The 27,211-nt window shown below is 48.1% G+C and overlaps 1 protein-coding gene across 1 annotated transcript; it reads right to left on the bottom strand.

Annotated features, from left to right (window-relative positions):
* Window positions 1–58: 58 nt before the first annotated feature.
* On the bottom strand, window positions 59–25,958 carry ATP1A1 (ATPase Na+/K+ transporting subunit alpha 1). Its single transcript, XM_082334765.1, has 23 exons — window positions 25,734–25,958; window positions 19,524–19,631; window positions 18,301–18,360; window positions 17,073–17,276; window positions 16,617–16,730; window positions 15,896–16,030; window positions 15,581–15,698; window positions 14,339–14,607; window positions 13,095–13,293; window positions 11,526–11,635; window positions 9,996–10,130; window positions 9,259–9,451; window positions 8,594–8,769; window positions 7,913–8,049; window positions 5,901–6,051; window positions 5,176–5,344; window positions 4,430–4,584; window positions 3,947–4,070; window positions 3,019–3,164; window positions 2,762–2,892; window positions 2,071–2,172; window positions 855–946; window positions 59–398 (listed from the first exon to the last, which is right to left on the bottom strand). The coding sequence occupies exons 1-23, from the start codon at window positions 25,743–25,745 to the stop codon at window positions 370–372; spliced, it is 3,069 nt and encodes a 1,022-aa protein (XP_082190891.1). The 5' UTR covers window positions 25,746–25,958; the 3' UTR covers window positions 59–369.
* Between the last annotated feature and the right edge of the window lie 1,253 nt (window positions 25,959–27,211).

The following is a 27,211-nucleotide window of genomic DNA, read 5'->3' as shown; positions in this document are numbered from 1 at the left end:
GGGGAGGCTGCCCTGAACCGGTTTTTGCCTTGAGGAAAAACATCCACCTAAGACCGTGTGGGGGCATCCTCTTATAATCCATCTTTATTTGTAAAAATCCAAATATAAAATCTTCAATTTCCTTTTACAAAAACAAAAAGGCACATAAAACTATTCAAACTCCTATCCCCATGGACTGACAGTTGGACACTCCCCGCACCCCAACCTCCCCCTTGCTTTCTCCTCCAGTCCATGTTTCTTCATGTTTCCATTACTTTCAGCTCACTCCTGCCCAGGCACGGTTCTGCGCTTGCAAAGATGAAGTACGCACACAGGGGAGACGGTGGAGAGGCAGCTTGGGCTGTGCGTGGAATGTTTTGCAGGCGCTTTTTAGTAGTAGGTCTCTCTTTCCACCCAACCTAAAGGAAAAGGAGAGAGAAAACAGGGTTAGTCTTAAGGCAGACCAGGTATGAGGTTCGTGAGAGCTCCTTTCAGGCTCTGAAAACTTGCACGGTAGCACCTGAGCTAGTAAATGACCCATCACAACGGAAAAATCTTGCCAAATTGTTGATATGCTGCTGTTTACAGGCCCTGTTCCAGCTTTCTAGAACTACCCAAGCATTAATCAGTCTTCTCCATGTACTTCAGTGCATTGGTACTTTCATGTACTGCGGGAGAATGCAGGGAGAGGGACAGAGAAAGTCCTTAATTTGAACTAATTGCAGTATTAACGTTGAGGAAGGGAAAACAGAGCAAAACATGCCGCTGCATAGTGCTCGGCACTGGGGGTCCCTGAGCATTGCCAGAGCTTCTGCAGCGCTCAGCCGCAGGAAGAGGTGGGGAAGGAAACGCACAGATCAGCAGCATATTCTTACCACCAGGGTTGCGTCTGATAATGAGCTTTCTGACTTCATCGTACAGGAATATGAGGAGGGAGTACGGGAAAGCGCAGAACCACCAGGTCGGCCTGTTTGGGAGAGGAGACAGTGAGAACACAGGCAGCAGAGATGCTCTTTGCCTAGCAGAGCTCCGACTCGATGGCACAGAAGAGCGCAGGAAGGCTGGCGTGTCCCAGCTTGCCAGTGCACCAGCTCCCACGAGGCTGTGGTTCAGCTGAGAATCCTCCAAGCCAAGAATTACCACCAAAGTTTTCTACTGCAATAGGTTAATCCACTTTTGGATATTAATTCCAACACAAGGTGTGTCACAGCACACATCATCTCTGTACCAGCACCTCTCCACCTATTCATCTAGCACTATTTCCTCTAAGTACACACCACCTTTGTGCCCACAGCCTTGCTCACTTGAACTGCACTGGTTTCCCTTATTATTTACACATGCTAACATCTAGCTGCTGCAGGCACTGAGCAGACGCCAGCTTTTTTGTTAGGAAATGCTCACACTTCAGCACCAAACTCCAGACAACACTTCTGAATGGAATGCAAGATGTACCAGGATTTTTTTTGGCCGTGAAAAATACCATGGCACTTAAGCCGGAGGGCTGTTTGAAGTTTGAGACTAAACCCTGCCATGAAGTGTTGCAATGCTGTTGGGCAACGCTGAAGATGCTGGCACCCTCCCAACCGTTAGGAAAGTTACTATGCACCAACTGGTTGTCTGCACCTACGTAGCATCTTTCAAAAGACTTTGCTACTTGTGCTGTTTCTTTGGAAGGCAGAAAAAGGCACAAGATGTCATCACCAGTTCTTTAGCAAAGAAGAGTCACTTGGCCTATGTTTTAGAGCAATTCAACTGGCTTTTTTTGGAGGTGCAGTCCCCTATCCATAGAAATACCCCATGCAAGTAAGTACAGGAGCAGCTGCACTACAGCACACTAGTACAACTGAAGCTGTGATGCTCATTTTTAGTGGGGCACTGACCTGCAGGCTTCCCATAAACAGTAACACAAAGCAAACCCCTGGTATGCCACACTACAGCAAAGGATCACTTGGCCCCACTAGCCTGAGCTCTTCTTGGTTAAGACTTAAGTTTCATGCTCCACAAGCTCACAACTACTTTTATCCATCTCCCCACCCAAGCACTGTTGTTCTGTGGTACAGCCTGCTGTGCAAAAATCACGATGCAACTTACTTGAGAGGGTACATCCTTAGAGCAACATCCATCCCAGGGCAGTAGGAGAGGAAGGCAGCCAGAGCAGTCTCCTCAAAGAGACCAAATATTAGGATCTTGTTCCTAGCAGAAACAGGAATGCAGTCAGGGACAACATACTTTCACAGATGACATCCTAAAAAACACCTAGTTGCCGCAATGTAGTGAATGGAAACGGACATTCTGGTCTAGCCCAGAAGTCCGTCAGGTGGGGACTATCAGGCCATCGAAGCTGATGGCACAGTTGTCACGAGGGTCTTTTTTTGTGTCTCTAGGCAGAGATATTCCAGTTCGCAACTAAGTCAACCAGCGATTGCTTTCATCACAAATTCAGAAGGAGGCTGGGGTTCATGCCACCAGATCTCTGGAGACATCAGCTGCTCTGCTGCTGCACCAGGCTGCGTGCTGGAGTATGGCACTGTCCTGTGAGGTGGGCTAGCTCCCACAGACAACGCCAGCAGAAGTCAGCATGTCGCTGCCTCAGCCTGACAACTGTAGCAGGTACTACGAGAAAGAGAGCACCCGGTCCCACTTTTATCCACTACCAAGGCACCAGACTGCTCAAGACTTATGCCAAGATGCCCAGACACAGCTGGAATGAAGAACTAGAATGCCATGTGCTGGAGAATACACAAAGTCCAATTCTAAACCCTGCACGGACAGCCTGACTTACTTCATCCCCTGCTGGAAAACAGAGTTTCTTCGGGTCTTACAAATGATCAAGTCTGCCCACTGCACAACCACAATGCTGACGAAGAAGGCCGTATGGCAAGTGAACTCCACTATTTTCCTCTGTTCGTAGGTCTAGGAAGCAGACAAAGCAGAGAGCATTTGTTCAGACATGCTGCCTTTGCTCTCTGGTGCTCACACCAACTTCAGCAGGCATTAGTATTCAGGCTGGCAGCCTCTAAGCTGTGCCTCAAGACTTACCCATTGCTGCCCATAGCTGTCTTCCACATCGTTAACCCATTGGTCATCCCACTGAACTCTGATCCCTAGCAAGCCAGAAGGCCAGAACCCATTCTCTGCCATGATTACAAAATAGGTGAAGAAACCTCCAAGGGCCTGGATCATACCTACACAGATAAGAAAGGATGATAAAACTGATGAAGCTACTATGCAGTGCAATTATAACAAAGCAGTTTGCAGGAGACCCCAGCCGCCTAAAAAAATTACTCCTTGTGGGGTCACTCTCCCAAGCAGCAGCTACAGAAATAGTTCACACTAACATCAAACTCAGCTGCAACCCTTTTGCTGAGCAGCTTCTGCTCCCAACTTTGTACAGAGTTACTTCTGTTCTGCCCTGTGCCGTGATGGCACGATACTCAAGGACACAAGATAAAACTCCCTTTGTGTTCCCATTAAGCCCTGCCCACCCTCAACCCTTGCAAAATACAGTCAAGAAGGTTCCCAAGGTCTGCTGCAATTAAGCATGAGCTCCCGTCCTGTGAACTGGGCATGTCTCTATAGCTGCCTTTAATCAAGGCTCCTAATACTGTGTGTTTAGGGATATGCTGGAGAGAATCCTTTACTTCTAATTAAACTAACAATGGGATCTATGTTCTTGCTGAACAAGTTTGAACCAGAGGAGTCCTGGTTGTCAGCCAGTTCCTTTACAGCGCTATGCAATTAAAACAAAGTTACTGTGAAAGCGATTCAATGGATCAAGCTGCACAAGCCACCGCTATGCGCCATGGGGGCAGAATCATGGCAAGTTCTTAACAGTCTGAGGTTCTGGTTTACACATCCCAAACCTCAACCCTACCAAAACAAGCAGAACAGTCACTAACTCACGATGGTGTAGAACCCCCGCTACCACCGAGTTCAAATCAGTGCCAGAGAAAACAGACCAGCTTACCGATCTGCCCATAGGCCATGCTGATCAGCCGTTCATTCACCAGTTTGTCTGTTTTCGGATTTCTGGGCTGCCTCTTCATGATGTCACTCTCTGCTTGCTCATATGCCAGGGAGATAGCAGGGACCTTTGAGGGTGGTAGGACAGCTGTTAGAACTGTTTCAGTTTTTGACTGTATAGAGCCCTCCCAGCTTGAGAAACAGCACTGCCCAAAAGCCCTAGCTGTAGTATTTGGGAAGGACCTTACCCCCTCCCCATCCCCAGTTTGTCCTTACATGGAACTGAAGGATCCTCAGACCCAGAGAGCCACGAGACAAGGGAGTGTGGATTAAGGGAGTATCAAATGATCACTTCTTTTAAATCAGAACACTAGAGAAAATTGTATTTAAGCATTTTCCTTCCACCCGTCCTTTCTTTAGGGTACCTAAGAACACCCACATTTCTTCTTGAGACAAAAAAAAAATCCCAAAAACCCAAGACAATCACCATGTCAGTGCCCAAGTCAATGCAGAGGATGGTGACTGTTCCCAGTGGAAGGGGTATGTTCGCAATGATGAAGATCAGGAACGGCGTGATTTCAGGAATGTTACTGGTCAAGGTGTAAGCAATAGACTTCTTCAGGTTATCAAAGATCAGGCGCCCTGGGGCAAGGAAGAGAGAACAACGTAACTCTCACTTATTAGCAGAAGGCAGCCAAGTAGCTCATAGGCAGCTTCAGCGGTACCACTGAAAGGCAAAAAAATTGAAGCATTCTCTTGCACGTAAGGGTGAGACTGTGTGCTCCATGCACAGCATCACCTATACAGAGTAGTATTTTTGGTCACAGCGATTAAGGTTCACTGCATACAGCAGTAGGATACTAAGCCCTAGTTTCTGAAGATCATCAAGGGCCCCTGGAGGTACCCCCTGTTCTGCTCCTGTCTGAGAGCTATTGCTCCATCAGGGAGGAAAATGTGTCAGACTCAGCTGGCACAGATGACTGTAGGGTCAGTGTTAGGCAAAAGGACAAAGCAGCTTTTGTTACTCAGCTGCTTCCTACTGTTACCCATCCACGGAAAGGGAGAAGACTTTGAAGGGAGGAGGAAAGTGCCACCCTCCTTGGAAACACCTGTCATGGAGACAAGGTCAAATAAAGGAGAGCCCTCCAGACGCCTCTATTTCAGGGGGAATCAGTAAATAACATTGCTGAAGTATACCACTTCATCACCACTGCGTGCAAGTTATAAACTCACCTTCTTCAACCCCAGTGACAATGGAGGCAAAGTTATCATCCAGCAGAATCATGTCAGCTGCCTGCTTGGAGACATCCGAGCCAGCAATACCCATAGCAACACCAATGTCAGCCTTCTTCAGGGCTGGGGAATCGTTCACACCATCACCCGTGACTGCTACAATGGCACCCTAGTCACAAAGAGAGGGACAGAAAGACTGAAATCATCATGTAAGTTGTTTTGGGCAGAAAGTTTTTTCCTGTCTTTCAGGAAATGAAGCATAAAAAACTACTCCACTTTACTCTAAAGATACCTCGGTTTTTTTCTTGTCCTCCCCTCACCCCTTTCCCTGTTCTGATCAGGCTTATCAGAGAACCATGCTGCTCTCTCTAAAGGAGACGCTGGACAACATAAACATGTTGAATCCTCCTCTCCCAAGCACCTCCAGAGCATTTAGGAATTGTGTTAATAAACATCCCAGGATCAGAAGAAAGCCTCAGTACAAACTGAAGATGTTTTCCTGCAAGACCCTTATATATATGTACTGTAGAGTGGCATGATATCAGCAGCTGAAGGCTGCTGACAGACTGAGCTCTAGTCTGGCCCTTTACCTGAGGCCACTGAGAAGACTAAGCCCTGCCACTTCAGAAAGCAGAACCGATCGGTCGTTTATATATCTAGCTATCTATATATCTATATGTCTGGGGATTTCTCCGATATGAAATCCTTGGACTCCCTCTCTTTACCTGTCGCTGACAGCCTTCCACAATTATAAGCTTCTGCTGAGGAGACGTCCTAGCAAAGACAATTTCCGTATGATGCATCAGGATGTCATCCAGTTGCTCGCTAGTCATGTCCTTCAAATCCGAGCCATGAACAACACAAGCTTTGGCATCCCTGCAATAACAATATGATGTTTTCCTTCACAAGTTAAATTAAGTTCCCCATTAGTTGTATTTGCCCCACAAAGCTACGGTTCTTCAGTGCTCCAGGCAAGGCCAACTCCTGCTGTGATCAATACTGATCCAGGCAGCCTCTGCACCGAAGTTTGATGCTCCAAGTTTAAAGGTAGATGGGGAACACAAAGAAAAAGACAAGACGACAGTGCCAAGCAACAGACAAAAAGCCCCACGAGCAGACTAATTCTTTCTACAGCTTTTTAAAATGCATCAAGGCAAAAACTAGTTGTTTCCACAGCTCTTGGCCTCTCTGCAAGAGAGGAACTTCTGGCTCAGGCAGTTAGCTTCCAACATTGCAAGAGATGCTGTGGTCTTCTGCAGGCAATCCTTTTTGCAACAGGCTGTTGATCTACATGTGGCTCTCTTCACAGAGAGCTCACGCTATGCCAGTTCAGACTATTTTACACTCTTCAGCAACAAAAGCATGCAACGTTATATTTAGACTGGTTTGGTACCCTGCATGCTACAGCAAAATACCACCTCTCTAACCCAGCATACCATCCCTTATAGGTCTAGGAGACTATCCACACAGCTCACGACATCACTCAGTTTAGACAGGGAAATTCCTTCCCCACCCTTACAGCCAGCTGCTGGCCTGCTCAGTCACACAGCCCAGCGATCCCCAGCCTGCATTGATAGGTTGTGAAGTTACCCTCAAAAAAAAAAAGAAGAGAAGAATTCATCCACAATACTTGTCTTCCCCAAGCAATTCATTCCACAGGGCGTCTCTATTCACAGTTCATAAGCTACATGGCTACCCTCCAGCCCAAACACAGGCTGGTTCAAGCTAAGCAGTGCAGACAGCCCAGCCATTCTGCAAACAGCCCACTTATTGCCAAAGCACATTTTCTGAGGATGCCTCAGTTCTGCACTAGGCTATGAAGGCACATTTTAACCCCTAAGAGGAAGGAATTCCATTTTCACATTTATTCTGCTGGTAGCTACTGCCTGGTGTCCTTTCCTCTACCCAGCCTAAGTCCTGCTCCCTTTGCCCACCTGCAATCAGACCCAGAAGAGAGTTTGAGAGCAAGAGGGACAGAGCTGGGCTTTGAGTGATCTATTTTATAAGTGGCATTTCAGCTCTTTTCTCCAAACAGTATAAAACAGTTAAACAGAGTTTACTTTCGGCCCATTCAGTCTGGATTGTGACTAGCAAACTAAGCATTTTATTTTTACCCAAGTTTTCCCATGAACTTATCTTATGAAGTTTCCCCATGAAGTTATCTTACAAAATAAGCTTGACTAAGTATATGTTTAAAGATCTGGAATCACATGAGTGCGCAGTTTCAGGCTCTGCAGCAGCATTGCCCAAAAGAGTCCCCAAACAGCCACCTCCCTCCCCCATGCCACTTTGGATACTTTTTCCTGCCTGCTACATTGGGCCAGTACATGGTGCTTGTGCAGTGACATGAGCCAGGCCAGGCAAACACTCAGCTCAAGGGGAAAAAGTTAGTCCCCGAGAGATTCCACCCAGGCAGCTGCTTCTTTCTCCCAGTGTGGGGACAGACCGTCAGGACAGGCAGCTACGGGGCAGAGAAAGGACAGAAGGAACTGCCTGAGTTTTCTGTATAGGGCTTCATCCTAACTACTTCCCACGCACAAGGAACACACACATTTGAGACAGCCTTGTGCATTCCTCACATAACTCATGATACAGATTGAAGAGCCACAACATGCTAAGCTAAGCAGATGCCAAGCTTTTCATGTGTAGGGATTGATGCTGAGAGATTATCCAAGGCAAGGAGAGAGGCAAATGCTTAATTCTTTGAACAGTTCTGGCCTTCCCCACCAGTCAGTACCTAGGGTTGACCTGGCTGACAGGAATGTTGAGTCGAGCAGCAATATCTTCTACTGTTTCATTGCCCTCAGAGATGATGCCGACACCCTTGGCAATGGCTTTGGCTGTGATCGGATGATCTCCAGTAACCATGATAACCTGAAATGCAAACAGACTGCTGTGAAACCCTTGCCTGTACTGCAGAGCAACACTGCTCAAGAGGCAGGGTCCCTTGAGACTGAAAAGGCCACGTGGCTTTTGTTCTACCAGCAAGCCCTGGCACAGAGCAAGCCTGAGGTAACAGGCAGTAACCTGTTACCAGTATGCAAGGGATCGAGGCAGGTGGAAGACAAAGAAAATTGTTAATCCTGAGTCAATAGATGCAGTTCCGTTTCCAGCCTATGCTTTGCTCTTTCATCTCAGTCAGTACTATGGGACATGCAGAACACACCTGAGCCAAATCACACGCTCTGGACACCATGCCATCGGCACCCAACAGTGCCCTAGCAGTTTGGCATCTAACTCATTTTTCAGTCCATTAACATGCAATCATTTGTATTTAACTCAGAAATGAAGCCTGAAGTGGTACTAGTTAAATCCTGATCAATACTTCACTCACAGTACGGCAAACACACAGAGTAAGGGAAGCCCTTTATAACCACAGGTATAGAGCAAGGCTATTTTCAACCCAAGAATAAACTACCTTGATCCCAGCACTTCTGCATTTGCCAACAGCATCTGGCACAGCAGCACGAGGAGGGTCAATCATGGACATCAGTCCGACAAAGCAGAGTTTGTCTACAGGAAAGTTCAGGTCGTCTGTATCAAACTGGAAGCCTTCAGGGAACTGATCATCAGGCAGAGCCAAGTGACAGAATCCTGTAACACAAACCCATGTTTACTCTGTTCCTACATATCAGGAGGCAGAGAACGCGAACGCCTAGTGCTTCTGCAAACAGCTACGCAGGAATAACAGGGCATCATCAGGGGTTTAGCCAGGGCTATTGAGGCAGGAGTCGTGTTCATATTCTGGTAACTCATAGCTGTTGCTAGGTGCCCAGACGCAGCTTGGTTCACATGCAATAGAGCAAATCTAATACCATGTGGCCCCACAGAGACTGAAGGTCCCAAATACTTTGCTTCATTTTGATCTAGGCAACCCAGCTGCTGGGCAAGACAAGGCCCTGCGGCTGCCTTTTAAAGGCTAAAGGCAGGACTGTTTCTGTATGAATTGCTGAAGCGACCTTGGCTCAACACTATGGTTACACTGCAGGAACAGAGTACAACCCTCCACTTAATCTGTGGGGACTCTGCACAGGAGCATGAAGGACAAATCTTTTCCAATTTATTAAGGCTGCTTTTCCTTACCTAACACTCTCTCTCCAAGGCCTCCCAACTCAAGGTATGCATTCTGAAAAGCATCTTTCATTTCCTCATCCAGTGGTTGCTCTTTGCCATGAATAAGAATGGTGCTGCAGCGATCCAAGATCCTCTCTGGAGCTCCCTTCATCACCAGCAAGTAACGGGATTCTGCTGGATTTGCATTTTTGTGGATAGACAGCTAGGGCGGAAGAAATTAAACCTTTTATGGACACATACTGTGAAGGTCATGAGTAAATCACCAGTGATGGTGACTACGGTAGCTCAGGACAGTTTGTGATATTCTACTCTGGTTTTCATTTACCCACACATTAAAGAGGTTCACAAACTAAGGAATTACTACGTATTCTTTAACATTAACACATAACCACAGATGTTGCAATGGCCTTTTTGGTATCCAAGTTCCATCTGTTAAGGACATTTCCCAGCAGTTCATTCCTATTCCCAGATGTGAGTTCTTCCATTCTCCATGCACTACTGCTGCACAGGCAGGAAGCACGTCTGGTCTTTTCTCAGCAGCTGACACCTTAGTGCCAAGGCAGCTCCAAAAGCTCTTACACAGCGTAACTAAGTATGGTCTGTTAACTTAGATTTATAGTCTCGAGCAGTCTACAAGTAATGGCTAGACAAGCTTTTGGTGCCAAAACAAGTTTTGAGGCACACTGCGTGCAGATTTACATAACTGCTTCACACAGCGGCTGTCCCTCAAGCGGACGCATGCTTACCTGGTACTTGTTGGTAGAGTTAAATGGTATTTCCACGACTTTGGGATACCTTTCTCTCATCTCCTTGACAGAACCACAGCACAATTCAATGCATTTCAGAAGTGCAGACTCAGAGGCGTCTCCTGCCACTGCTCTCTGAGGAGAGAGACAACTATCATAGCGTACATTCCAGTGGACTCACCACAGAAGATCAGACATTTAAAAAAAAAAGGTGTATTCATCTCAGCCCAGTCCCAGCTTCTACATAACATGATATGAGAGCAAAGAATAAATAATTCTATTATCTAGTCCTGACAAATACTGCATTTCAGAATGCCAGACCTCCCAGCCTGAGAAAGCAGCAGTCTTCTGGTGCCAAAGTCAAGAACCCTTTTAAAGGGCAGTCAGAGGAAGAGAGGCTGGAGGGTAAACTTTTGAGAAGAACTGCCGTAAGTTGCTTGCCATGAAGAACAGCAAATGTGAGATGAAAACTGATGACATGCACACAGAAACACTTCTAGGTGCTCTCCCACCCCAATGTAAGATTAGCTTATCAAGCCTCTGGCAGAGAAGATTTAATCCTTGCCTCCTCCCCCATAAAGTTAGCACTGGTAGAGATTGTAGATGGGGGTTCTCAGCCCTGGTGATCTGTGTGTGCTCAAATGTCCTGCTTGATCTTCCTTTGCTGCAATTTAAACCACATATTTCTTGCCCTTCTAGTCTTTGTCCATGAGAATTTTTTTTTTTTTTTTCATTTTTATACTGCTTTTTGGTATCTAAAGACTTTCTAAAACTCCTCCCTCCCAAGTCTTCCTTAGATGGGAAGAACTCCAGCTCTTTATCTTAGGTCTAAAAAAACATGACCTGAAGTTATAGCCAGAGAAGTGCTAGGGAAAAATAGTTTGTTCCATTATTTCTATTATTACAGCATCAGAACATCCTTGGGAAGAAGTTTACTAAGGAACATGACTAATAATTGACAGATTATAAACACTGTACAGTTAATTTCAGCCCTGGCTGGGTCACGGTTCAGAAGCAGGAATCTGAATTGATGCTATGCCTGCATTTGCACGAGCACTGAACCAGCAAAAGCTTAAAAAGCCAAGACTTGCCAGTGAGAACAGATGGGCTAAAGACAAAGTCTTCATGACTGCTGCTCCCCCAGCACTGGTGTCTACTTCCCCCAGCTCCCAGAACTGGGTGTTTGTAGCTTTTAAATGTACAAATGCCAGATTCGTGGAACAGTCAGACACTGGGAAATGCCTAGGAAAGCTTTCTGGTCTTTCCCAGCCCTGCCTGAAGTATCTGACCTCCCAAACAGACTGTAGACACTAGGGGATGGCAGGGAGTCTGCTGTGGGAAATGTGTCTTCCCAGTCCCATCTCCTCTGCCCGTAACACATCTCCTCTAAGAGTGTCAGACTGCAGAAAAGATTAAGAGTGGCAGATACCTCGACTTTGCAGGTTCCTGTGACCCACAGGACATAAGCTCACTACCGTTACAGGAGGGCAGTGGTGGGGAACAGGACAAACCTTTCTTTTAGGAACTCACCTTAAGAATTGGTACATTTTCCTGGCTGGCCTGAAACACAGCACGGTTGCAGAGACCTGCAACTCTGGACAAAGCACTCCAAGTAGCTGAGCTCTTGTCAAAGGAAGCACCTGAAAGCAGAGGAAGAATGTCAGAAAGCCCCCCCAAAAAAAAATCACATAAGCCCAAAATCCTACAGGCTTAAGAGCAAGAAGCCTTTACCTCAGAAATAGGAAACATTTAGAGCCTGTTAGCACACTACATCTTTTTCAATCCTCCTCCCTTCCCAGGTACTTGATGAGCAGCTGATTATTTTAAGACCCAAGGGTGAAACAGCAACAGTGCTAGAGAACACCTCTGCTTTCAAGATTCCAGTAATGGCTGCATCCAGCAGCAGCGGAGGCCATGCTGACAAAGCCAAGGACTTCTGGACAGATAACATTCTTTCAGAGGGGCTTGAGTAAGGGAGGCTGGGTTCCACCTCCAGGTTGTCTCACTTTATCCATCACCCAGGAACTGGATGAAATAGCTCCCAAAGGAACAATGCTTAAAGAAAAGAAAGATACTGCTTCTCCCATGCTGGCTCTTAAGTTGGCTCCAAGGGAGATGAATTGAACAGACAGTTAACTGATAAGCTAATGTACTTTCCATGAAGTGAAATCTTCTAGGTTTATTTCTACTGCAGCCAAGCCAACCGTTGCCAGGCCAAAACAGAGTGCTTCCAAATAACACTTTATTTATAGCCTGTTACTTTGCACTAGTGTTAAAGACCAAGAACAGTAAAGCAGCTTTTTTAAGTGGTTCAGTCAAGCACAATGTTTTGGAGTGGCTGGGGGCAGGGTGCAGCAGTGCCACTGGAAAGAGTTTATGCTAATAATGTGTTGCAAGCACAAGATTTCACAAGGTAGATGACAGCTACGAAACTCCCAAATTTCATTGTACTGCACAGTTCTGGAGAGATAAGTACCTCTCAATTGCACAGCACACCGAGATTTCAGATTCTTACAAATATCTAGAAGAAGCTTCCTGCTGAAGTCTGACAGTCACTTCACTCATTGCTACTCTGCAAACACAACCAGGATGTTCTGGGAAAACCCCTGTTTCAAAGGCAGATCTAGTTCAACGTGAGAAATTTCCATCTATGTTCAGTCTCAAGTAACTTATTATCAAGGTCAACACCTCTGCTGTCCACGCTTGCAGCAGACTTAAGATGAGGCAATTTCATCAGATACATTTTTGCAAAAATAAGCAGGTACTTTGAAGTACAGAGCAGCAAATATATCTATGTACAGAACAAACATAAGGGGCTGAACATTCAAGAGGCTCAAATTCCAATGGAGTAATTCTGAGCAAAAGCAGCCTATATGGAGTTTAAGGATTAAAAAACTGTGGTACAGTGCAAAGCTTTCTATGTGTCACCTCAAGTCTTTTACTGCTCATTGTAGATCATATGTTAGAGGTCCGTGCGCTGTAGGCTTCACTTGGACCAGAGAGCTAGAAACACGGGTTCTTAGAAATACAGGTGTACAGGAAGCCCCAGAAAAGGCCATTTCTTAATGAGATGCCTCAAGTGCAAAGAGATGGTCTTACCACTCTGGTTCTCTGTAGTATCAGCCTCATGAATCTGATTGTCAAACCACATGTGTGCAACCGTCATACGATTCTGTGTCAGAGTGCCTGTTTTGTCAGAACAGATAGTGGATGTGGAGCCCAGGGTTTCCACAGCTTCCAGGTTCTTCACCAAGCAGTTCTTCCGAGCCATACGCTTGGCTGTTAGTGTCAGACATACCTGGAGACAAGGAAGAAGATGACAGGTTAGATGCGCTTGTGCACTACTACACCACTACCCAGCTCACTGTGGGCATGGAATGACAACCAGCTTACATGCCTGCAGTGATTCCCTAACTCCATGCTCACCCTGCCAGTGCAAAATAAAAAGCAACATTTAGGTCCAGCTGCTAGGTTTAAATGACACATTTTCCTCATCACAAAACCTCCAGAAAAGGACTCACAAGGCTTCAGTCTTCTGCTTCTCAGTGCATTAGGAAGGAAATAACATGCCCTGGACTAACATTTTAGTGAAAACTGCAGTTCCCTAATCATAGTACCTCTCAAAATAGGTGGAGGCAGGCCATTATGAGAAGGCCCAAAACAGCTCTGGCAATAGGGCTGCAACTTACTGGTGTAGGAAGCGAGCAGCCCCTTTCTTGCCAGAGGGTCTTGTCTGGTTCCAGCTCCCACCTGTTCATTCCCAGGCCCAGTTGCTGCTCTGCTTCCTAAGGCTGCATGGACACCTCTAGCCCCATCCACCACCACGCTGTACACAGCTGAACACACCTAGATACTCCCACCATGTCTTCAGGAAACCAAACTTGCAAAAATCTCTGCCAGGTCCCAGATGAAAAGCTAGGACTAGAGTGAAGCTTGCTGGATGCTCTGCCAGCCCTTCGGGTTGGAAGGGCTGGCGTGCACGTGGGTGTAGAAACCCTGAACAGTTGTAACAGGAAGGCCCCTTCTTGCCACAGAAAAAGGCAAGACAAGTCCAGAACTCCTCATCTTGCTCACTTGATTTCTACGACGCCAAGCCTCTGTGCAGGTCTAGCTTAGGGACCTATCTTCATTAGAAAAACAGCTGCAGAACTTGACAATGATTCGGGCAACTAGTCTGACTACACTGAATTTATAAAATCTAGCCCTACACACTCACCTCGCTGAGTACCTTCCATTCCTTTAATGTCTACCTCTGTGAATGCACTGAGCATGAAGCACTCCACTTCCTTAAAAAAAACCATATATGTAACTCATTCAGTCTTTTTTTCCCCAACTTTACTCACCGTGACCGTTGCAAGCAGCCCCTCAGGGACATTGGCAACAATGATCCCGATGAGGAAGATTACAGCCTCCAGCCATGTGTACTCAAGGATGAGTGAAAGGATGAAGAAGGTGACACCCAGGAACACAGCCACTCCAGTGATGAGGTGGATAAAGTGCTCGATCTCCAAGGCAATCGGAGTTTTTCCCCCTTCCAGTCCAGAAGCCAGACTGGCAATACGGCCCATCACAGTACGATCCCCAGTGCTAATGACAATGCCACGGGCAGTGCCTAGAAGAGAGACAGGCTTTAGAAAACAAAAACCCTTCCCAAAACACACTAAACTGAGTTTGTCCACCCTGTCTTAGAGTTTAGCAAGCTTTGTCCAAGATAATGCAGGTAGGCAATTCCAATGGTCAAAGTCTTCCACCGCAGCTTTTTTTACTCTCTAGCAGCATGAGAAATAAATGGGGATGTGCACTGCACAGGATTCCCTGGTGACTGGCCAAGCTGTATGACCTCTCCCTTCTACCCCTGGGAATCAAGTGCCAATTGCACAGGGAATTGGAGGAAGCCATCTTCAAGAAGGAGACAGTGTCCTCTTCCTTCCTTTCAGGGGAGGCCCCTTTCCTCACCCCAAGGCTCTTGAGAAAGATCATGAATTTCCCTCAGTACTGCACGGCTGGGTTTTTGTGAGGGGGGACAAAAGAGCAGGAGGCAGTTTGCTGCTCAGAATCTGTCAGCAGAGGACACAATAGGAGTGAGGCAGAAATCCCCACCATCACTGAACAGTTACAAACCCTGTGGGTATGGAAAAGATGCTCTGGGCTTCAGCACAAACTGTACCTACAACCATACTATGAGCTGCAACACAAAGCTCTGCCAGAGATGTTTGAAATTTCTGTTTTTTGCAGCAGCTGTGGGTTTTTTTTTTTAATGGTTCTGCCTAACCATCTAGGTTCATATTACGTTATCTGCACTTTAACACTGCTGTAATAAGGCAGTCATGCTCAAAGACACACTACACAGCTGCTCCCTAGGAGGAGCAAGAAGGAAAAACAGTGCTGTGGAGTCTTCTTTGCCCATTGTACAGTATCGCAGTTGGAATCGGCAAAGCCTTTGCTGGGAACTTCCAGCCTGCTCTTGCATGGCAGGAGTAGGCTACCAACTAACACACTAAACTCACACAGCATCTGCATTGCTTATCTAGGCAGTTCAAGCCCTAGCATTGTTAACACTTTAGGGAAGTAGGAGAGTCGCATACCTTCCACACAGTTGGTGGAAAAGAAGGCAATATTCCTGGTCTCCAGTGGGTTCTCGTTGGAGAAGTCTGGAGACCTGGTCTGAGGTTCTGATTCACCAGTAAGCGAGGAGTTATCCACCTGTATGAAAGAGAGTACTTTGTCATACACAAGCAGGCAGATGCCTTCAGCAATGAAAGCAGATAGAACACTAGGCACTCCCCCCAGCCTTCTCTTCCACTCCACCACCCATTCACAGCATACAAGACATTCTTTGAAACCAGACTAATTCATCATCCTTCATAATGAAGTTTTCAGACAGCCTGTCACTACTGTACCTTGCAACCATGTGCAGATATGATCCGAAGGTCGGCTGGAATTCTGTCTCCTCCTTTCACCTCCACTAGATCTCCAACTACAACACCTTCAGCATTAATGCTGATCTTCTCACCATTTCTGACTACAAGAGCTTGCTGAAAAACAGTAAAGAAACCTGTGTCAAAAGCAACTCTTAAGGGGTTTAAAAGATCTGAGTATCTTAAAATAGTTGCGCTATGGTTCTACAAGGTTTCTACTTGTACCAAGATGTTTATCTCCAATACATATGTTATTTAAGACAAATAGCTATTTTTGTTTTCTTGATATTACAAGTTCCTTGTTGCCAAGGTGACAGTAAGATGGCTAGGTACAATACGGACTGTCTGTGAAGGAATCTGAGTTTTAGTGCTTATCACACCAGTTACTGAACTCCCTAGACTATCAAGAAAGCGTCCTATGAACGTTAATAAGCTGGTGGAACTCACAGGGTGCCAGGAACTGCCCTGGACTATTAGCATAGCTACTTGGAGCATAAAGAAGAAGGAGTCTCGTAGACCCCCTCAGCATTAAGAGCTAGTAACCCACACTAACAGCTTGGCACAAGAGACATCTTGTCTGCTAAAGGCCAATACATACCATTCACAGCCAGGCCTTTTGCAATTGAAGCCCATGTTTAAAACAGTTCATAACCTCAAGCAAGCTACAGCTTGGCAGATCTCAAGGAAATGAGATATTCCCTACCTGAGGCACCATGTTCTTGAAGGACTCCATGATCTTGGAACTTTTTGCTTCTTGGTAATAGGAGAAACAGCCAGTAATGATAACCACAGCTGCCAACACAACACCCAGGTACAGCTACAAAGAGCAGAGAAAGCGAGTCAGAGGACAATTTGCCTGAAAGGTTTCCAGTTTGTCCAGATAAATTGCTTGGTATTTAACTGCCCCGTTACAAAGCATAGAGGTACTTGCAGCCTCTGTACATTTTGTACACAAACTAGTGTTGTTAACACAACATGAAGGAAGTTGGCTGTTCATTTCATTATGTGGAAGCACTCCAAGATGTGTTAAGCTCACCCACTGAATTTCCCGTGCTTATGGGAAAAGCTTCTGGGCTGAATGCTTAGAGGAAGTTAATCTGCTTTGAGCCAAATAGGCTGCTCAGCCTGCCTTTGAGGTAAAACAGACATTTTCACTTACATTATCATTGTTGGGCTCCCCCTCCATCACACTTGTTATGCCGTAAGCCAGAAAACATAGAATAGCACCAATCCACAACAGGAGCGAGAATCCTCCAAAGAGCTGCCGACAGAACTTGACCCATTCAGGAGTGGTGGGTGGGGGTGTGAGGGAATTTGGGCCATCACGAGCCAAAATCTCAGCTGCACGTGCAGGAGTCAAACCCTAGAAGAGAGGTTCCTTTTATATGCATTGTGGCAAGACTGACTGGGGAAGGTAGCTCTGAATTTGTTCATGTTCTGCTCAAAAAGGCAAGCAGAGTCCTGCCACAGCAACACAGAGATGCCAACAGGTAATGGAGATCTCCACAGCTGCCAGGGCTCTGCAGGATGTGAATGCTGAATGCCGAAAGAGGAGCTACAGGACGCTGGATGCTACTTGAGGAGACTGCAGGCCATGGGGCTGCAAACACTGAAGAAGGGTACAACAAGAAGGCTACAGCAGCAGACTTTGCGCCCTGAGGAACAGCCCAGTGCAATCTGTCCTATCAAATTATGGAACAAGTGAAAGTTGAGGGCCATAAAGATGATGACACTTTAGTTTGGCCTTCCAGGAAGTTCAGGTTTCAGAATCCAAGGTCTTTGACAGAAATGCAAATCTCTGTGCTATTATAGAGTAAAAGCAGACTTGCTGGAATATGCAATCACGCAAAAAACGCATTAAGCGAAGCAAACAAGAGCAAAGGTGCAAAACCACTGCAGTGCTGCTGCACTGGACTTTGAGGTTAGCTATGACATTTGCACACCTCTTACTATAAAAGGGTAAAATTTTAACTGCTACTAGCCATCATTAAGTCTCCAGGCATGTGCTAGCTCACTAGACTACATCTGCAATATAACAAACATTTGCCTTTATTACAAGCTCCTCGGGGGAGAAAAAAAAAAAAAAACATAAATCCAAGAATCAAGTTGACCTTGGAACAATTCAGAGGCAGATAACAGTGACTTTGTTTCTAACAGAGTCACTAAAGTATTGCAGCCAGGCTGTACAGTGGGAGGACGAAGAGAAGTATTTGTGAGCGCAACAATTCTCCCAAAGCCTGGGAAACTTAACTGGAGGAGGGGAGATTAAACAAAAAAGAAAAAGAAAAACAACAGACCACCCAGAACTCCCTTTGTGAAGTGCTCTGAGACAAGACTGTTCCTTTTCAGATCACGGCAAGGAGGGATGGGAAACAAAGTCTACCTACCCGACTCAAGTCTGTTCCATATTTACGATGAAGTTCATCAAGGCTCAGCTTGTGGTCATCCTGAAAGACAAGAAATGGTTAGGGGGGAAGAGATCAGTCCCTGCAGGCTGATCAGCAAGAGCTCAGCAATTCCACCCCCCACCCCAGGTTTCCTATCTATAACAGTTCGGTGAGATAGCAAGACTCTAGCTCATCTTCTCTGTGAAGAGAATCTCAATCTCATTCTGCAACTCAAAGCGGTGTCATCTTTAGTATTCTTGTGACTATCTGGGTACGACATGACAGCTTTTTAAACAAACTCTGACTGTATCTCAGTGCACTCTTTATGCTCCCAGCAGATTCTGTGAAGCCTCAGTGGTGGGGTTTTTGTTTGGTTTGTTTTCTTGGGGGGGAGGAGGCAAACAGAAAAGTTGGGAAGGAAGGTAGGAATGTACAGAAGATTAACCCTGTAATTTCACACATTTTTAAGTAACACTGCCAGCTTGAGCAGTGTTTCTTCCCCCAAAGAGGGGAGGGAGCAGATGCTTTAATTTAGCTTTGCTACTGAACACAAAATCTCATCTTGGAGCAAGCTTTAGTAGCCCCTCTCCCTAACAGAGGGGGCTAAAAACATGAGAGCCCAGACTCAAATCCACAGCACAGCAGCAAAACCTGTATCAACATCAAGGAGAGCAGATCTAAGCTGGATGATGTGCATAGACAGATGTACACCATCATCTAGCCTTCACAGATGGGGATGGGAGAGACTCCCCGCAGCCCCAACCATGATTAGAAGGAATAATACTACTGAGGTCAGTCTGAGCAGAGGCCAGCAGTAAACAGAGCTGTACAGACTCAACTCCTCAGCTGGAATGAAAACAGCAGTCTTGCTCACATGACAGCACAATAAAGCCTGCAATGCTGCCGTCCAGACAGTGCCTGCCTGGGTGAGGAAATGCAGCTACGTTGTGCTATGGGTAACGCAGGCAAGCGCAGACTTGGGTTCTGTGTCAAGTGCCTTGTGAGAAGTGGTGTTTTTAGGGCTACTGTGTGATCATCTTGATGCTGAAGCACTTGCAGCATGTCTGCCTTGGAGACAGAGGGGACCACAAGGGAGATCAGCGCCTTCAGTCACACCATGCTGTCAGCACACCAGCTCTTTTCTCTTTTAGTCACATGAAGCACAGAGCTTTGGGGGCAGTGAATATTCTTAAAGCTGTTTTTTTCATGCCCTACACTCTTACCATTGAGACTTCCTTTTTAAGTTCCTCCATGTCCTTCTCCTTCCTCCCCTTTTTCTTCTTGGTGCCATGCTCTGATGTAGCAGTGGGCTCATACTTGTCTCTTCCAGCCTGCAAGAGAAGATGCAGTACCATAAGAAACACCTTACGGTCAACTTCTACAGCAGTAGACATGAGCTATGCACACGAGACTGCCAGTCAGACGAAACAATTACAGTTTATTAAAGTTATACCATTTCAATAAATAAAAAAAATGAGCTCGTGAGCAGACTTGTCTGCTCAACAGCATCCCTGATACACAGATTCCAGGCAGACATTGTGCAAGTCTAGCTAGGAGGAAAGCAAGCTATATGCTATTCATTCAGTCTTGATGCGTAAGCCCCACTTCAAGCTGAAAAGTGATGAAGAGCAGAAGAAACCAATTCCTGAGTGCATACATATGTTCCCTTCAAGGCACTAACTTCTCCTCCTCCCCCCTCTCAGTCTTCGACATCCTCTGGCAAGGAGCAGCCTATCAACTGAAGATAAATAGGAGGTGGTACCTCCGACTGGTTGAATCTGGGGGATAAGCTCCGACACTTTCATTCTCAGTTTGGCACTCTGGCTGGCTGGTTACGCAACAGAAATCTGCTTTCAATTTATGGCAGTTTGACCAGCGAGAAGGGTATACAAAGCAGTAGTACACTTCTGCAGATTCGATCTGTGCTCAGCCCCGCTTACACTTCACAGAGCAGATGATTTGCTTAAAGCCTCTATTCAGATGGATCTTCATTCACTTTCATTACAGTTAATTCTACATGAAATCATGCAGAGATTTAGATCTTGTCATGATGGGGTAAAGAAGCATCTAAGGACAAAGAAATCATGACGTAGCACATACAAACATCACTTGAGAGACAAGAAAACATACAGAAGAGTTACAGGCATAAATAATCCCAAACCGCAAGAAGTTTGGACACCCTGTAAGGTATCAAAACCAGGCACCAGTGCAGCCTTGCAGTACAGTTCCTCCATTAAGCGCTCCATACATTTCCAGACTCTCACAAGCCTCCAATAGCAGCTTTTCCCTCCCTCCTCTTCTGCGTGGGACCTATTACATCCCTGCCAAGTTTTATGCGATGACATTTTCACCCAATAAGATCCCCCCAGAAGTATTTTGAGATGAAACAGCAGTTAGTGGCACCAGAGTCAAACCGTTAACAAGATTAAGAGGTTTCAAAGGCATCGCCTTGCTTGACCTTTGCATGAGCACCTGAAATCACAAACTGGATTCCTGAGAGTGATCTGAACACAGAAACTATTGTTAGGACCCAAGAACTGCCTTGTTAAGCAACAAGCACAGGAAATTTTTACTATTTACTCCAAGAGAAGTAGAAACCAAAACCAAAAGTGAAACTATATGGGAAAAAAAAGGAAAAAAATACCAACTGTCCTAAAAGAACCTGTCAGTCACGTCTAGACAAGGGTTTTTATTGCTCTGAACACCACTCTGCAGCCATAGTCCTACATTTCACATGCACAGAACCCCTCTCTTGCCCTGGTCAGTAAAGGCAGGCTTTGCACCCCCCATATCCTTGCATGCAGCTACAGAGCTGTGCAGTGGAAACAGTTTTTAATAAGTGGAGCGGAGCTGAGCTGTTTGCCTGCACTCTTCCAGGAAAAGGACACAGAGCTACAGACTGTCAGCATTCCTGACATTCTCTTCCTTGCACCTAAACTCCCATTTCACTTCTTAAAAAAGCAAAAGCCACAGAACTTAAACCAGCATGGTCCTCGCATTCCAGCATCACAAGAATTTGCCATGGGGCAATTCACAAAAAGTCACCATGAAGTGTCTCTCTCTCCTTCAGTCTCTGAAGGAAACAACTTTGATTTCTGCTAGAGCCCTAACAGACAAGTTCAAATACAGCCCTGCACAAAACGCACGCTTCTTGATTACTGCTTGAGATGAGAAATGATTTCTAATGAAGGTGAAGGAGCTGGTGCCTTGACTGGCAGTCCATCACCTTCAGCTTCACCCCTTCCACCCAGAAAAGCTTGCCAAGCTCTTGCAGGTGATCTAAAAGCCTCCCGGTTCTTTGAAACTTCGGTGAGAAGTACAGTGACATAGCTTATTGGGGGCAGCGGAGAACAGCCCAAGAATGTAAGAGCCTTTAGCTCTTTCAGCTGCAGAGACGACCTACAAGTGGGCAGACATGAAAAGCCTCACTGCCCTTGATTCAAGCATGATTTGCTTAAAAAACCAAACAAAGAACCCAGCCATCAGTTGCAGTCAGGACAAAAAGCAGCTAGGTTACTCATTTCTTTAAGCCCCCACATATTTGGGTCTTAACTGAGTCCATCTTACCAAGTTTAAAAAAAATAAAGCACAGTATCTTCCCTTCTGTTGCTTTAGTACCACATCCCACCCGTCAGCAGGATCAGTTTCAGCTCTTGCTATAGGATCGTTTCATGCGGCGTCTGTCCTTCCTGCTCCATCATTCAAATTTGAACTTGCCATAGACCGGAGTCAAAGTCCTGCCCCAGTTCTCTGCCTTCAGGGCCATTGCCTCTCTTCTGCTCAACAAAGGCTTGTGCTGGCTGGGCTGCAAGGGGACGAGGGGTTCATCCCACCCCTCAGCGCTGTAGGATTTCCCTGCTCTCCCCTCCTTTTCCTGCCGTACAATGAGAAGGCGGCCTAGGGTACTCCAGAGCCACATCTTATCGGGAATTAATCACATGGCCTGAACACAAAGGAAGGTCTGTTTCATCAGAAATGTCATCCCTGTTACTTGACTTAGCTAGGAACTCTGACTCATCAAATCTGCCACACAAAAAACAACACAGCTTTTTTTTTTCCATGCAAGATTTTGTTTTTTTTCCCCATTGGCTTAAACACAACATTTGTACACAGCAGTGTAAGAAGTTTTATACAGCCCCCAGAAAATCCTATTGTCTTTCAGATACAGCTTATGTTTTTCCGCTCTGGGCTAATTGAGCCATTCATGACTGATGTTCTCAACACAAGCCATGATTGACCAGGAAACGGGAGGGGTGCAAATCAGCAGACAAGCTCAGAAGTACCCTGTTCTAACATCACCTAATCCAAGAAGAAATGTCAAGCAAGAGCCAAAATAAATTACATAGTCTCTGGAGGTCTGGTCTGTTCTAGTACTTATGTCATTATAATCAACTGTGCAGAGAAAACAGAAAAGTTACTGTCCTGCTGCCTCATGAGACGGTCTTCAGTAAATATATTAACCAGATGAGCCATGATATGGACTATGCCTATTGGACTGGACACACCACTCCATGACCCTACGTAATCTTAGCAAGGGATGCAAATGCCTTCTCTGGGTCCTTCTTACTCCCTCCCAAGAACTGTGTTCAATCTCCGATCTTTAATCAAAAGTCTAATCAACTGAACAGACTCTCAGCATCTCAGACAGTACAAAGCAGTTTTTACTCAACAGCTAGTAACTACTCATTGCGAGCAGACTGCCGCTTCCCAAATTATGGAAGGACGAGCTCTCCTCCCATGACAAGAGATCTAAGCCTAGTAGTTGTCAAGCACGTGAAGACGAGCAGACTGGACACAGTTCTCCCCTAGAGGAGCTGGTGACTTCAACTACCCCTTGAAAAGGCCTGGGTGAAGCATGACCTTCTGCAGTTTTCAGCAGGTCGGGATCCTACTGGGTTGTGGGATTGCAATCCACAGGTACAGACCACTTGCCAGAGACCCTTCATCCTGTTACACCGCATGCACTGACTAGGCCCAGGGCTTTCTTTGGCAAAAGGAGTATCCTCTAGCCATAGTAATAAAAAGAGGGAATGAAAAAGATAGGTGGGAGAGTAATATATTAAGATTTCTTAATTGCACTAGATGATGGCTTTGATTTGCATAATTTCCCCTCAGCTGGTCCATTATGCAATAAGCCTTCCTAGCTTCTGACAGGGAAAAAACCCTTAACTGGGGTTCAGGCCTTAGCACTGACCTCCAGAAGCAACTCGAAGCATGCACGAACGACTGCATGCTACACGTGTGCGGCAGGGGAGACGGAGTGAAGCACGCTGCTGTCTGCAGACAGCTTTCAGGCAGCTCTGAACAGAAATGAAATCCCATCTACTTTCCTCCACAACACACACCCCCTTGGATAATCTGCTTTTTGGGCTGAATGACATACCCAGGCAGTTCACGGCCCTCTCCTCGTCCCATTACCATTTAAAGTAAAACAGATGCTCCACTCAGCTTCTCCTCACAGCCGCAAAGACAAGGAACTTGTTCTCTTGCACTTACACTCTTACTTTCTCTTCCATCCCATGGGAAAGGGGTTTCCTTTTCGGACACCCTAACTCAGGAGAGGCACATGCTGTTCAGTGTTGCAACCACACATTGCCTTTTTCACAGCCTTGCTCTCTCACATCCCCATTTTTCAGGGGGTCCTCAATTACAGCACATGTTCTCACTGCTAAATGAGCAAATCTTGTGACTTGCTACCAGAAAGCCTGAGGCAGACGTACACTGTTGCATTATCCCTCATGTCGGTGCTTCAGTTTCAGGCCAACTGCTTTATTATCCATGCAATGTATGAAATCTGAAATGGAAGCAAGACAGCCAACAGCCTTCTATATTAGAAAGTGTTTGCACCTCCCACTAGTCCAGCCAAGGCAGCCTAAGCCCCCAAAGCCGTTTGCACTGCAGTCATACACACACGAACAACTCTAAGGCTGCTTTGATGATTTAACGCATCCAGAAGACTGCAACACCCCCAAACCTCCCCTCACTGTTTTATCATTTAGGTGACCTCATATCATTCAGGCTGCCTGTTGCCCACCTGACTGAAAAACATCACGCTGGGCTGCCAAGCATCAAACCCGCTTCACTAAGAAAAAAAAACCCAAATTCCCAAAAACCACCCCATGCACTCCTCAACCCCCTTTTCCAAGTAACTACCCATTCAGCCCATGTTCTTGCAGCTCCCCTGCTCTTCATGAGGTTATGTCAACACCGCTGCTGTTGTACCACACCGATGAGGACAACGCAAAGCCAAGTCAATGTTTGAAGAGCGCTTGGGAAGCAGAGAACACCTGTAGGCAGGGACAACGCTACCACCTCTGCCTCTCAAGGCCCCGCGCCGTCACGCTCTCCTCGAGAAGCGGAGAAATTTGGGAATTTTCCAGGAAGGAGTCTAAAACAAAAGCAAATAAGAGTCTACACACCCCTAACAAGATACACAAGGAAGTATTTGAAGGGGAAAAAACCAAACACCCAAACAATAAAGCCCAGAAACTGGTCTTTACTTTTTCAACACAAAATAAAATCGGAGCAACCCAAGAGGTGTTTCTGCTCCACACACGGGCGTTTGATCACAACATCCAACTCCAGAAAGTCTTCACGCCCGTTTTCAAGAGCCTTCACATACACTTTTCTATAAAGGGTATGATCCGAATTAAGGACGTCTCTTCATTGTGGTCTATAAGGTAGAAGCAACGCTGGTACAGGGCAGAGACCGCTGCAGGGCCTTCTGAGAGGCTTTTATCTCCCCATTAAACAGGACAGATGTGATAAAGTCAGGGGCGATCGCCTCCCTCCTACCACCGGCTCCCATCATCCCCCTACTGCTACCAATAGGCAAATTAGCCCTAATAAGCCCTAATAATCCTGATCACTCCCCCCCCCGCCCCGGGCCCTCGTGTCTAAAGTACTCTTACGAGACCGGGGAGCAAGCGAGGCTCCGCAGCTCCGCTCCAAAAGGGCATCAGATAACGCCCAGCCCCGGGGGCTGCGGGCCCCACACGCCCGGGGGCGGGAGGCCCCTTTTCGGGTGGGTGGGGGGGGGGAACGGGCCTCAAGGGGAAGGCGGCGGGGGCTGGGCCCCCTCCCGCGGCCATGTCTGCGCGCCTGCCTCTCTGCCCCCCCGCGGCCCGTTACTTCCTCTCCCGGCGGCCGCCCGGGCACGTTGCTCGGGGGCAGGCGGCCCCGGCGCCGCCCTCCAACGGCCGCTGCCGCCCGCCCCGGCCCCGCCGCCCTCACACACGACGTGGCCGCCCGCCCGCCCCCAGCCCGCCACAAAGCGAAGCCCCGCCCGCCCCAGCCGGAGGGGAAGGAGCGGGGGTGGCGGGGAAGGGGGGGGAGAGGACCCGGCTACGGTCCGGCTCCTCGAACTTCCCACTGCCGGCCGCACGCCCCCGCCCCGGCCATGCGCTGCGCTCCGCCCCGGCCCCGCCGCTCACCCCCTTGCCCATGGTGGCGGGCGACTGCGTGCGGGTCAGGCGGCTGGGGGCGAGGAGCGGGGCTCAGCGGCGCCACGTGTCCCCGCCGGCGGCAGGTGCGGAACAATGGCAGCGCCCCGGCCGCCGCTCGCCTTCCTCTTCCTCCTCGGCGGCTCCTCGCCTTCGCCTCGCCCCCCTCTGCTCCCGCCCGGGTCGCTCCTCTCTGTCGCCGCAAGCGCCCGCAACTCCGAGAGCCACCGGCTTCCCGCCAGATAAAGAGTCCTCGCCACACCGCCCCGCCCCGGCCCGCCCCTCAGGCGGTGGCCGGGCGGGCGGGAGGGCGGGACGGGCCGGGGCGGGAAGGGTGGAGGGGGGAGGCCTGTGGGCGGGCGCGGTGCCCGCCGGTCCGGCCCCGGCTTTACCTCGGGGCTCACCTCGGCTGCCCGAGCCGCGCCTCGCCGGGCCGGGGGGAAGGCGGGGCGGGGCGCGGGGGCTCCTTCCACCCGCCGCCGCCCTGGGGGTCTGGGGGTTCATCCCTCCTGACCGCCGCCCGCCGCCACGGCGGGAGCCCGGCGCCTCGGGGCGCCCCGTGGTTCTCCCGCGGGGCTTGCCGGCCCTCACGGAGGGGCACGGGACCTCCGGAGGCCCCGCTCCACCCAAACCTGAGCCTGTGCCGCTGCGTGGGTGAGCCGTGAGGGGCAGGCGCGGGGGGCATGGCGCCCGCCGCGCTTCAAACCTTCCCAGGCTAAAGCGCGCTCCGTGCGCTGGGAGAGGTGCGTGTACTTGCCAGAAACTGCTTTAGAGCGTGGCGATCGTAGAATCCTAGAATCGTTTAGGTTGGAAAAGCCCTTTAAGATCATCGAGTCCAGCCGTTAACCCAGCACTGCCAAGCCCACCACTAAACCGTGTCCCTAAGCACCACATCTACCCTTCTTTTGAATACCTCCAGGGATGGGGACTCAGCCCCTGCCCTGGGCAGCCTGGGCCAGGGCCTGACAGCCCTTTCGGTGAAGAAATTATTCCCAATATCCAACCTAAACCTGCCCTGGCGCAGCCTGAGGCTGTTCCCTCTCGTCCCATCGCTTGTTCCTGGGGAGCAGAGACCGACCCCCCCGGCTCCAGCCTCCTTTCAGGCCGTTGCAGAGAGCGATGAGGGCTCCCCTCAGCCTCCTCTTCTCCAGGCTGAGCCCCCCCAGCTCCCCCAGCCGCTCCTCCCCAGCCTTGTGCTCCAGCCCCTGCCCCAGCCTCGCTGCCCTGCTCTGGCCACGCTCCAGCCCCTCCATGGCCGCCTTGGGGTGCGGGGCCCAGCGCTGAGCACAGCATTCGAGGGGCGGCCTCACCAGTGCCCAGCACAGGGGGACGATCCCTGCCCTGCTCCTGCTGGCCACACCATTCCTGATACAAGCCAGGATGCCACTGGCCGCCTTGGCCACATGGGCACACTGCTGGCTCATGTTCAGCCGACTGTCGCCCAGCACCCCCAGGTCCTTTTCCCCCAG

This window comes from Platalea leucorodia (genome assembly GCF_965183815.1).
Source record: "Platalea leucorodia genome assembly, chromosome: 2".
NCBI lineage: Eukaryota > Metazoa > Chordata > Aves > Pelecaniformes > Threskiornithidae > Platalea > Platalea leucorodia.
The sequence above is the reverse complement of the archived record's forward strand: the minus strand, read 5'-3'. Positions and strand labels throughout refer to the sequence as shown.